The sequence below is a fragment of the Halichondria panicea genome, chromosome 1 (assembly GCF_963675165.1).
Source record: "Halichondria panicea chromosome 1, odHalPani1.1, whole genome shotgun sequence".
Lineage (NCBI taxonomy): Eukaryota > Metazoa > Porifera > Demospongiae > Suberitida > Halichondriidae > Halichondria > Halichondria panicea.
In genome coordinates this window covers 15,925,592-15,937,671 of record NC_087377.1, presented here as the reverse complement: position 1 = coordinate 15,937,671, position 12,080 = coordinate 15,925,592, and the positions used below count along the sequence as shown (strand labels likewise).

The window sequence follows — 12,080 nt, the reverse complement described above, 5'->3', positions numbered from 1 at the left end:
AGCAACTTCGTCATGTAGGATCATCTAATTGGCCAGGAACTTGCCCTTCCCACCTCCTCAGCAATGGTCTCTCTCCATGGTCCTGGCTATGTCACTGTGGTCTACAAATTATAGGACTGGACAACGCCTCCACCTAACACTGAGACAATAGATCTAGTAGCCATTTGCTCCGCGCTTCAAAATGACCACGTGGTTTGCTGATTCAGCAGATATTTGCATGTGATTGAATAAGAAAAGGGGCGTATCTTGTGTAGCTGTCAAGCTAGCTAGCTGGGCAACTTAATTAACTTTTAATACTAGCAATGTTTTCTTTGCGAGATGATGCTGACTTGAGGGAGTTTGTGCTGGAGAATGTGGAGCACTTTGGAGAGGAGAGAGTTCTAGGAACTGGCTCCTATGGCTCTGTTCAAGAGGTCAGTCACTGCATGCTCTGTTTCTGTGCACTGTCTCTAGTGTATCTGCTAGCTATTCAAGTGTGACTGCCTCCATGCACAGGTGATGATCAATGGTGAGGTGTATGCAGCCAAGAAGATCCACGAGGTTCTCCTGGAGACAGACGAGCGTGGTGGAGTGGCCAACCTAGCTGGGAACTACCGCCGAGAGTGTCGACTCATGGCTCGCATCCGTCACCCCAACATCACCCAGTTCATTGGGCTATGTTTCGTGACTGGCACTCGACTGCCCCTCCTGGTCATGGAGAGGCTGGACTCAAGTCTGGACGATCTCCTGGAGTCCACCCCCAACATCCCCCTCTCTGTCACCCAGTACATTCTGGTCTGTGTGGCTCGAGGGCTGCTCCACCTGCATCGTGAGTCCGTGGTCCATCGTGACCTCACTGCCAGGAACGTCCTGCTGACGGCATCTCTGAGAGCCAAGATCACAGACTTTGGTAACTCTCGTATCGTTAATCTGGAGCCTGGTCGACTGGCCAGGACTCTGACGAGGTTTCCTGGGACACTGGTGTACATGCCGCCCGAGGCCCTCTCTGACAGAGGTCACAGTGTGTACGGACCCAGTCTAGACGTCTTCTCTTTCGGAGTGCTGCAGTTGTTTGCACTCACACAAGTACGTGTGTAGTTAATGATATTCATAGGTTAGATTCCTGGTGACCTTTCATGCAGTGAATTACCTTATTAGTATTGTGGTTGTATGTGTTGGGGAGATCCCCCTTTAATATTGTTGACCTTCAGCAAATGCATTTTGTATGTATGATTGTGAATATACGTGCACTCATTTTCTCCATACATACAGACATACATAAAAACAATCATGACAGTCAGTATTAACATGTTCCTCCACTTGTGTCATTGGACTAGGTGTTTCCAGGAGATCTCCTTGCCCCCACGTACAGCGACCCCAACAACCCAGACCACCTCCTGGCTCGCTCAGAGTTTGAGCGTCGAGGTCCCTACACGGCTCTCCTTGAGAGGAGTCTGGCGGGTGGACGTGAGCACCCTTTGTTTGGTCTGGTGAGGGAGTGTCTGGCCAACACCCCAGAGAGAAGACCGACCACCGCTGAGCTCCTCTCGTCTCTGGAGGAGGTGGGGAGGGAGATGGACGGAGGACTGCTTCAGCTGGACATTGCACGAGTGAAGACTGCCAGGACCCTCAGGGCAAAGGAGAAGAGGATAGAGGCTCTACAGGTGAGTCCAGTCCAGTGAGCTAGTGGGTGCAAGGGTCTGACACTGCATGCTGTACTCTGTTCTCAGAGAGAGGTGGTCCAGAAAGACAGGATACTGGAGAGGAAAGATGAGCAAATAGTACAGAAAGATGAGCAACTTACTGAGAAAGATGCACTTCTAGTGCAAAAAGACAATCAACTTGAACAGCAAGGATACCAGTTGGAACAGAACGCTGCACTTCTGGTACAAAAAGATGAGCAAGTAGCAGACAAAGATACTCAGCTGGTTAGACAGCAACAGGTCAGCAGAACCACTTTACTTGTTCATTATAAGTCAACAAGCTAGCTTGTTGATAACCTTTTTTCACTTTATACAGATATTGAATAGTGTCCGTGCTAATGCTGCCACCAAAGATGGTGTGATTGCTGACAAGGACAGACAACTCAGTGAACAAGAGTCAACGATCACTGATCTCATTTCCCAGAGAGAGGCTGCTCTAGTTGAGAGGGCCGCTCTCTTACAGGTATTATAGTAGTCACCAAATGCACACACTCTTATACGCTAGTATTATACTACAATAATGATATTTGTTTGCGTACATGTAGCTAAGTGTGTCGATGAGATTCCAACAATAGTAGTATACCTCAACAATTGATGCTATTGTATAAATCATGTTAAGCTGCTAAATACACATCCGTTTGAGTGTGCCTATAATTATGTACTTCCTTTAGCGGAAATTGTTGTTTGTTCTCGTTCTGTTGTAGAATTTTCTCTAATGTTATTCATGTCTGTGTTTGATTTCCACCAACGTTCCCCTGTACAGGCACACAGGGAACAAATTGGGCACAAAGATGCTGAGCTGGTCAGGAGAGACGCCATCATTCAACAGCAGAGACTGGTGAGACAAAATGCACCATTATATTATTGCAGAGCTATAGTAGAAGCTTTGATCTCTTATAATCGTACTGTACATTCTATTAGACTGGTGGGCGTGGCCTCTTAAGCTAATTAGAGAAAGTGATTTAGTGTGCATGCAATTATTGCTACAAGTAACACTCGCTTGTTAGTAGACACTATCCTAATTACACTCATTCATTATTCAGGGTCCCCCTCCCAGAGAGTTGAGACCTCCACTCACTCTGAAATGGAGAAGAGGAAAAGACATGCTAATCAAGATGGGCTACTCGGTACAGAGTGTTGTTATCGGTGACACGGTGTATGTTGGTGGAGGTGATGCAGACAATTATCATGACAGCTGTACAGTGATGAAGCTCGAGCAAGATCAATGGACCAAACTACCAGAGTACACTGCCCAGTACTTCGCTATGACATCACTCGCTAATCGACTAGTGCTGGTGGGAGGAATTGATCCAAGAAACAACAAACGCACCAATCAGCTTGCAGTGTTTGAATCAGGGAAATGGACTCACCCGTACCCACCAATGAACATTGCTCGTGATTGCTCAACAGCTGTCTCCTTCAACAACCACATCATTGTAGCTGGTGGGGAGGATGATAAAGGACCTACCTCCATTGTGGAGGTGTTGGACGTGGCATCAAGAAGATGGTACATTGCTCAGTCACTACCTAACCCACGATCAGTACTGAAATCGACTCTCATAGGAAACACCCTCTACTTAATGGGAGGGTACAATCACAATAGGGCAATCAAGACAGTGCACCACGTCGACCTCAATGAACTCATTGCAAAGGCCCTTTCCAACCTGGACACACCCACTCTCTGGCAGACCTTACAGGAAGCACCACTCGTGTTCTCAGCTCCTCTCAGTATTGGGAGGTCACTATTAGCCGTTGGTGGAGCGGACGACAGACGCAACTCAAGTTCATCGATCCACCTCTACCAGCCTGACACCAGGAGGTGGGTGAAAGTGGGAGACCTGCCTACTGCACGATACTTCTGCACATGCTCAGTACTTCCTAGTGGAGAGGTCATTGTAGCCGGAGGACAGACAGATTCATTTCTTTATATTCAAACTGTTCATTTCTTCTCTATAAGCACTAATTAGTTATTTTGTTAATTGCTTCTCTTTAATTGTGCGATGAGTTTATAACGATATTGATGTTCTTTTTATCATGTTGAGAATATTAAGTTGCAACAGAATTTTATCGCATAATTATAATTATAGTTATTATGATGACATGAAGTGGTACATACATAATTACATTGCCAGAAAATAGTACAGAAACAGACAAAATAATATTTAACAGTCTCATAACAAGTTCAGGTCCTTGGTTGGGGTCTTGTCCGAGGGTAGGGTGGACGCCTTCTCCCAGAATACAAAGTCTATCTCCTCTTCCGAGTCAGACAGTGAGGGGTGGGGCTCGGGAACTGAGGGGTTAAAGAGTCACATGATCATAGTCACACTGAGTGGCCAGTTTACGTGAGGCCCCTCTCTTTCTTAGCAGCATAGTAGGCTTATCTTTTCCGGCCCCCAGTTATCCTAATGGAACTGAGGGGTTAAAGAGTCACACGGTCATAGTCACACTGAGTGGCCTTCTTAGCAGCATAGTACGCCTAAAGGTGTGTGTGTGTGTGTGTGGGGGGGGGGGTCGTACATTGCACACCTCAAATAGGACACACTATAGCTGACCTTGAATGACTTTAAGGGACTCTACAAAGTATGACACAAATGCATTTTCCAGCTAATGTACTCTGTACCTCTACCTCCATTCTCAGTGCCTCTTCTTGTCTCCTCAACACTTGGTCGGGCTGAAAAATGGCCGCATAACTGGGGGCCGGAAAAGATGAGGGGCGGAAAAATCAAACAATAGTACAGAAGACAAATTGATCAGTCAATCTACAATTAGAACTAGAGCACTGAAGTGCTACCCTCGGCAGTGTCCTGTAGCCAGGATAAACAACACATGGACACATTCAAACTGGTAGTGTGATGAAGGGTCTGGTACACGTACTGTACAATGTCATGTACAAATATTGTGAGCTAGTGTTCTCAATTGACACACGTTTCCCTGTACACACCTAAACTGCATACATTGAAGCATACCTTGTATACAAGTGCATACAGACTAGTAAGCATGCTAGGTTCCCATTCTTTGTACTGTACATTCAATAGTACACAGTCAACTCATTGCACTGCATAACTACACATTATACACACGTACCTTGTTCTTGATGAAGGTTCTTCTCAATGCCAGCTAATGGTTAGCTCATGCACAAGCAGTCGATTACCAGGCCAACTTTCTAGGAAGTGCCGCTTGAGATGGAGGCTAGGCTGCACATAATTATAATGGGCGTGGTTACATATAAATGGGCTTGGCTACAATATTTTTCTCAAAGAGCTCCACACAAATATCATGTATAAAAACTATGTATACATAATAATACTGACAATGTAGCTATAGTAAGTGAAGGAGAGATTACTAAAAAACACACGTTAAAACTAGAACAGTATAAACAGTCCACAATTATAATACTGTTGAGAGGATTGGTCCACCGTTTCCATAGACATTGAATCTTGCCCGGGGCTACCAGCACTTGAGTTGCTTGTGAGCACATTCTGAGCCAGAATCAGAGTGTTGAGCAGACTAGCAGCAGCCGCGGCAGAGAGACCACCACCACCACCACCATCACCATTGTTGTTGGCTTGTGACAGCATGGAGGATTTCGGTACAGGAGTGGACGGAGAAGTGGTCGTGCTCGCAATGGAGGATATACTATTATTATTATATTATAATATACTATACACTATTGTTGAGAGGATTGAAATACGAGCTTTTTCAAGTAGTCCACTGTCTTGTCCAGTATCGTTCCCTTGCTGAACACATACTGCAGTCAGGGAAACATGACGTGAGGGTGAGACATGTACGTGGAGATAACAAAAAAACATGCTTAATTGCTGTTAAAAAATAGCAATTATATTTTATGTACAACTAACTACATGTGTTATATACGATGAACTCTGCTGGATTCTATGCTACTAGTAACTAACGTAACACTGGGCTCTACACTAATGCATGCTTAAAAAAGCTTAGCAATATTATTAAGAAATTTAGGCTTAAAAAAAACCAAGTTAGTAGTTATTTCGATGGCTTTCAATAGTACTTTAGTATACACATGAACAGACACACACACTCACCCCGACAATGGAACCAGTATAGTTGCGTCTTTCTTCTGACAAGCAGGCACTATCTGAGCCAGTATCTTGATGAGCTCGTTGATCCTGTCCCGACGCCAACAACGCTCAACTGGGCGTGGGAAGAACAACAACAACTGGTAATTATCGTGTTTAGGGCATGTACAATGAAGCTGAGCCAATTGGCAAAATGAATGAACCTTGACCTCACACACACACACGTACACCACTGTACAGTATAAAAACCAAGGCATAATTAATAATTAAGAATGCGTTTACAGCATTAGATAGCCTCTACAAAACAAGTTATTAGTTATGCCTCGAGGCGTAGCCGCACGAGAGATACGGTAAAGCTGACTGTGTGTGTGTCTGTCTGTCTGTCTGTCTGTGTATTCCAGCTATAACTGCTCAACGGTTGCAATGCGACGAAAACTAACAGCTTCTATAGGCTTCTAGCCACGTTCTCTTGGATTATGATCTTGGATTAGCAAACTAAAGCTTCTTTCTCCAGTTATGGCTAGTTTGACTCACATTGAAGGCTGTTGCAGTCTCTTCAGAATCTTTCATAGCATCATCTGTCCTCACAAACTTTCTATTCAATATATGAGTTAGCCTTGCACTAAAGCGCTAGCTTTTTGTTAGCTACAATACTCAGAAAATATCTGTTAAAACAGCTAGCTAGCAGCAGCCATTTATCTCTTTGGACACACCCTTTAATTATTCCTGTGGATGTAATGCGCATGCGCGCTCATTCCCCATGTGTGATATCCAAGATCCAGATCCTCCTGGCAGAATCATCTTTGTCTTGAGGGCCTGGTATTAGCCACAAAACACTACCATATAACTATATAGATAACAATATGCATGTACACAGGTCTTTTCTTCTTAGATATTATATACACTGAACTACAGATCCTGGAAGAATCAATTTTCTTCTTTCTTGAGGTCCTGGTAAGCCACATAATACAATAAATAATAACAATAGATGCATGTAAATAAGTCTTTTCTTCTCAGTGACTTTATATAGATAAGCTAACTTTAATATAAAATTCATTATAGATAACACTCTAATACTTTTGAGCGAAAGCAAAAACATGGCGAGAGGCATTAGCACAGCGCCAGCTTGAACACTAGTTTTAGAAGTGGCAGATTTGATGTTAAAGCTTCGTAACTGTACTTTGTGGGAAATGCTTCTATTTGATTATGACCACGTAAGTACATGTACATCTGTTGTACACTCTAACTTTCAGTATTGAATTTGCATCACCTTCATTGAGTGTAGCCTTCCTCTGAGCTTCCCTGTTGGCAGCCATATCCCCAGACCTGCAAACCAACCACCATAATAACAACACTCCTCACAGTTACCGTATTACTAGAATGTTTTGCAAGCATATGCAAATTTTGCGAGGGTTGATCAATTTGCAACAATAAAATCGCAAAACCTAAAGTGATTATAAATACACACGATCCTTGCCAGAACGCAATAGTTAGCACAATCGCAAAGGATCAACTTTGTTGCTGATTGGCAAAGGTTTTTCACCAGCAAAATATTCTAGTAATACTGTATGTAGCAAGAATGATGCTTTTCCTAACATACTGTCATACATGTTATGCAGAGGTAGGCAATCACATGAACTGTGTACTCACAACTGCATTTGAACGATGGGGTCGGCCGTGTGATAATCCATAGTTGATATCCCGCTCATCTTGGGTGCTATAGGTCGACCCATTGCATGCAGTATCTCAGCACTACTGGATGGTGGGATCATCACATACAGAGGACCTCAACACACACAACAACATAGTAAAAACTGACTATTTTTCAACACCACTTCCAAGAAACCTTATTTTATGATTATTTTATATCAAACATTAGCAATAATACTCATGGTTTTACATGTAATTAGTACGTACAAGCACTTGGATAACTTATCGAGGCCTATAACTTTTGGATTTGCCTCAAAAAATGTATCGTCACACTGATAAATTTGGCCTCCAATACTCACCATTTTGTCCAGACTCTGAACCAGATGAGGTGCTCCTAGTGATGAGGAACTGAGATGAGGGGGTGGTCTGTCCACCTTGCTGTATCTGGATGAGGGCGTGGCCTATAGCGTTGAGGGTGGAGCCATCCTCAGAGGTCATGTCAGAGGGCAAACCATCATCGCTAGTTAGCGTGTGGACCTCCTGTGTGAGTGGGCGGGAACAACAAGTGTGTGTGTGTGTGTTCGTTATTTGGGAGGTAGTTACCATCATGCAAATTCTAACCATGTAATACGAAAGCAAACGAAAACGAAACGTCCTAGGAGACCTTGTTTTTAAATGCTAGCTTTATATGTTACTTGGAACTGTGTGTGTGTGTGCATAGATAGTAGAGGAAGGGGATTGTGAACGAGATCACGTGCGCTATAGATCATACATGAGAGCTGAGGTCTATCCGCGTTAGACCGCGAATTGACTAATTTTGAGCGGGCTAAAGACTTTTCAGAGTTTTACTCGGTTCTAAAGGTAAGAAACGACTATCTAAGAGCTTTAATGTCAGTAGTAATCTATACTAACAATATTTTGAGCGTTTTAAGTAATAAGATATACCTGTTGAGCTACAAGTTAGCTATGACTCACCATTTACCTGTTTTTAGCACTGTTTGGGGAGAATCTAGTTTCTGATACACTTTTAGAAGCTAGTAAGCATATTGGCTGTTTCCTTGACTTGAGCTTTAACAGGATAGCCCCTTTTTTTGATATGTAAGCTTTTTGTTGTTCTCCAGTGTTGTGAAATAAGTCGAATGGGGTGCCTTCTTTGTGTGGGGTGTCCTGATCTGACTGTTCACAATTGAAAGTTTTAGTGTGAATTTTCTGATTCTTTTAGCTTTACTCTATGAGAATAGCTATTACATAGTAGCTGTACTAACTCGAAAGAAGAATTTTTCCTCAATGAAAAAGTGTGAAAATGTCATGTTGCTCTTTTCCCACACAGGTGTGATTGTAAACAATGGGCATGGGAAGTCAGAAATTGCGTTTTTTTCAGCAAAAGAAAAGCAAGAAGCAGCAGACATCCCCCGTCTGCTCTCATCAGCCTTTACCTGAGTCGACCAGCAACTCTTGAATCTCTCCACTTCTTGGTTGCCAAGTCAGTGTTGAACTAATTGCCGTCAAGAACGTGCTCACCATTGTCAAGCTGCCAAGAGTTGATGTCATCGTCACCTCGTGTGTTCAGTGCCAGCTCATTTGGAATTTGTCAGTACGTTCTGAATATACCCTTACACCCCCTCTCTCCTCATCACTCCAGTTCTTTCAACCTAAGTTACCAGCGTGCTGTGCTATTTTGATTGAGATACATCGATTCCCTGAACTTTTGTGATGAAAATCCTGGCCTTAAATGTTTAATTAGATTTGTGAAAGCATCACTCTTCTACACTTATTATATAGTTGATCAGGTAAGTTCTGTCAAAAAATTGTTCACGAACCGTTACCCAAACGCAGAAGACCGGACTCTGACAACACATTCTGACTCATATCGTTCATAATATACGTGTATCTTTACAATGTCATGGCTTGTCTGCAGTTCATAATAATGTTATATAGATGATGAGTTGTCATGGATATTTTATATTGTATAATTGTAGAGCATAGACACATTTCCAGAGTAGAAAGAACCTACAAAAAAAAGAATTTCAAAACTAAAAGCTTGCATACACACATAGCTCAGAGTCCCTACTTCCTTGATATGTCTTCACTAGCAGGAGGGCCCACAGAGGAGGCTGCAACCATACCCAGCAACACAGATCTATATACTTCCTGTCTACTTCCGGCCATTCTGCTAATGCTTCCGTCTAACACGGACAGTCCATGAAATTGAGTTCACGTGATCTCGTTCACAATCCCCTTCCTCTACTATCTATGGTGTGTGTTACCTGGGTACGGTATCATGCACAAGGCCAAAGTTAACTACACATTAATATTAACATGTACCTCGTTCTTGATGAAGGTTCCTCAGTAGCCCTGTCCATGGACTCATGTCTTCAGCCTCCACCAATACAGACAAATAGTTTGACCACTTGCTCAGAGCTTCAAAACTGACTGCACAATTTCAATCCATGTGGTTTATCACGTGACAAGATATTGTTTATTCTGCAGAGGAAAAAGGGCGTGTCTTGTAATGTTATCAGTTACACAGCCAAAAATCCACGGGAACGTTTCAGGCCCGTGGGGAAAATCAGCTGAATACAGGCCGGAATACGGGCCTGTATGCAGATGTAATCGCCCACGGCCTGCTTACATCCTGGAACCACAGGCCCGTTACAGCACGTACATCCTGTCCTGAATACGGACCGTAAATAACGGGCCTGTTTCAGGCTGTACCACCCACGTGCAGCCAGTGTATGCGCATGCGCAGATAGAAAGTTGCTTAGCTACGAAATCCACCAAGAGACTGAAAAGGTGCTTCAGTTTGATCTTCTGGTTCAGTTGCAGCTTTAAAGAATGGATGGAGTAATTATATTATTTATGGAGCTGACTGCCAAGGCCAGCTAGCAAGAAAAAGAGAGAGAGAGAGGAAGTAAGTAGAGGAGCTAGTATAGTAGGTCTAATTAATACTCACTTCTGTCCATTTATCAGCTGCTAGATGTCTCTGCAATTCTTCTCTCACTGTCTCTAGGAGTCTAGCTCTATAGGCTACAAGGTGTGCTTATGTGGTCATGTATAAATAATTATGTTGACGGAGTTATTTCATATTGCAGATCTGGTTGCCCTGACGCGACGCAGGTTGTTGACTTCTTCTACAATGTTATAAGTGAGTGTTCAGCTGGTGTTTAAAATGTTGGTCCATATGCTGCTTATGTATAGGAATACACAACTAAAAAGGAGGATATGCACCTCTACAACAGCTACTAAATAGGTGAGTACGAGGTATATAAAATGCATGTAAATGTATACCTATGATATTATCTACAGTTGTCTGTGTCATCATTACTTTACGAGCTCGAGATTCAGGTTCTATTATTGACTCACTTACTCGAACTCGTTTACATATGCACACATACAGATGTACCTGTGTCTATGTGATATGTCATCATTGCTGTACTGATTGAGCTCGAGAGATTGAGATTCCTTGTCACACTACTTGAGAATGTGAGCCAATTAATATCACTTTAAACTCGTGTACTGATGCACACATACAGATGTACATATATAAATTGGAATGCTCATGCCATCAATGATTTCAACCCATCATGACCCCAGAAGGTATTTTACAATAATAATTATTGTCGTTTACATTGATTGGTCTAATTACAGCATCGTGGACACACCTATACTTTAGAATTTGGCAGGTAAGCAATCATTCATAATAATTATAAAAACTTTGTTTGTGTTTTGCTTTAGTTAAGTTACTGGCTGTGGACATGGCTGGTCTGTGACAGTACAAACAGTCGAACAAAAAATGTATATGGTAAGACTATAATTATATTATATATACACAGTGACGGAGGACATGGCTGGTCTGTGGACAGTACGAACAGTCGAACAACACATTATATTGGTAAGAAACATTTTCTTTGCAACAATATTCACATGTCTTCTTTATACACACAGAGACAGAGGACATGGCTGGTAGTACAAACAGTCGAGCAAACATGATTGACAAACAGAGGACATGGCTGGTAGTACAAACAGTCGAGCAAACGGTAAGAAACATTATTTTCTTTGCAACCATTATTCACATGTCTTCTTTATACACACAGTGACACACTCGAGCAGCACAAGCGCTAGAAGAAACAGTCCTATTAGTGTTGTAAACTGTCAAACTGTCTGGCTATGTTTGTTTCTTAAAAATGTTAACACTTTGTTGAATTATTCATGCCAAACTCAGCTTTTAACTGTATAAAAGCAAACCGGAACTAACTGAGAACACAGGGCTGCTTACAGGCCGTGCTCAGACTGCTTACAGCCCGTTCCACGGCTGATTACATGCTGAAATCCACAGGCTGCTAAGCAGTATCTAACCAAACAGTTGAATACGCCATGTGGTTTCATGCCTGTAACGGGCCCGTAACAGGCATGAAACGGCCCGTGGATTTTTGGCTGTGATATGAATGTTGTGAAGATACTAACGTACGTGCACTGACTGCACTACTATATACTAGCACTGTAGCCTCTGGATTATTATCAGTAAGTGCAGACAGTACCTACTATGATTTTGATAATTATAGTTTGCACACACCAAATATTATTTTATCACATAATTCTGACAAATTCTGAATTATAACCATAATTATTCTACAGAGAAGATGTCTGACTATCTCAAATAGCAGATCTAAAGAGATTGTACCTCGTCACGTTTGAT

At 42.5% G+C, this 12,080-nt stretch overlaps 3 protein-coding genes and 3 long non-coding RNA genes across 11 annotated transcripts in view; 4 read left to right on the top strand and 2 right to left on the bottom strand.

Annotated features, from left to right (window-relative positions):
• LOC135352159 (uncharacterized) overlaps window positions 1-7,399 on the bottom strand; it is a 41,497-nt gene extending 34,098 nt beyond the window's left edge. The window contains exons 1-4 of one of the 5 annotated variants that reach the window (XR_010399616.1): window positions 7,385-7,399; window positions 5,741-7,060; window positions 4,303-5,430; window positions 3,838-4,158 (exon numbers count right to left, since the gene is read on the bottom strand). This is a non-coding gene — a long non-coding RNA (uncharacterized LOC135352159). Of the gene's footprint in view, window positions 1-3,837; window positions 4,159-4,302; window positions 5,431-5,740; window positions 7,061-7,384 lie in introns of those variants that run through there. The other 4 variants (XR_010399617.1, XR_010399619.1, XR_010399618.1 and 1 more) reach the window with 4 other exon arrangements.
• The window catches only part of LOC135352059 (uncharacterized), a gene marked incomplete in the record, with an annotated part of 851,949 nt that overhangs the window by 311,133 nt on the left and 528,736 nt on the right, over window positions 1-12,080 (bottom strand).
• On the top strand, window positions 250-3,717 carry LOC135352077 (uncharacterized). The gene is made up of 7 exons (XM_064551213.1): window positions 250-413; window positions 496-1,065; window positions 1,317-1,643; window positions 1,710-1,922; window positions 1,999-2,145; window positions 2,446-2,520; window positions 2,726-3,717. Exons 1-7 carry the CDS (start codon window positions 303-305, stop codon window positions 3,647-3,649), a joined length of 2,367 nt encoding a protein of 788 aa, XP_064407283.1. The 5' UTR covers window positions 250-302; the 3' UTR covers window positions 3,650-3,717.
• LOC135352152 (uncharacterized) lies at window positions 8,100-9,338 on the top strand. Its single transcript, XR_010399602.1, has 2 exons — window positions 8,100-8,245; window positions 8,715-9,338. It is a non-coding gene; the product is annotated as an uncharacterized LOC135352152 (long non-coding RNA).
• On the top strand, window positions 10,801-11,605 carry LOC135352156 (uncharacterized). 2 transcript variants are annotated; one of them, XR_010399612.1, is made up of 6 exons: window positions 10,801-10,867; window positions 10,918-11,067; window positions 11,120-11,179; window positions 11,218-11,276; window positions 11,330-11,421; window positions 11,479-11,605. It is a non-coding gene; the product is annotated as an uncharacterized LOC135352156 (long non-coding RNA). The 2 variants fall into 2 exon arrangements; XR_010399613.1 differs by lacking the exon at window positions 11,120-11,179.
• The window catches only part of LOC135352069 (traf2 and NCK-interacting protein kinase-like), a 52,162-nt gene continuing 51,906 nt past the window's right edge, over window positions 11,825-12,080 (top strand). The window contains exon 1 of the mRNA XM_064551187.1: window positions 11,825-11,905. The gene's annotated coding sequence lies outside the window, so the exon portion shown is untranslated. The remainder of the gene's footprint in view (window positions 11,906-12,080) is intronic.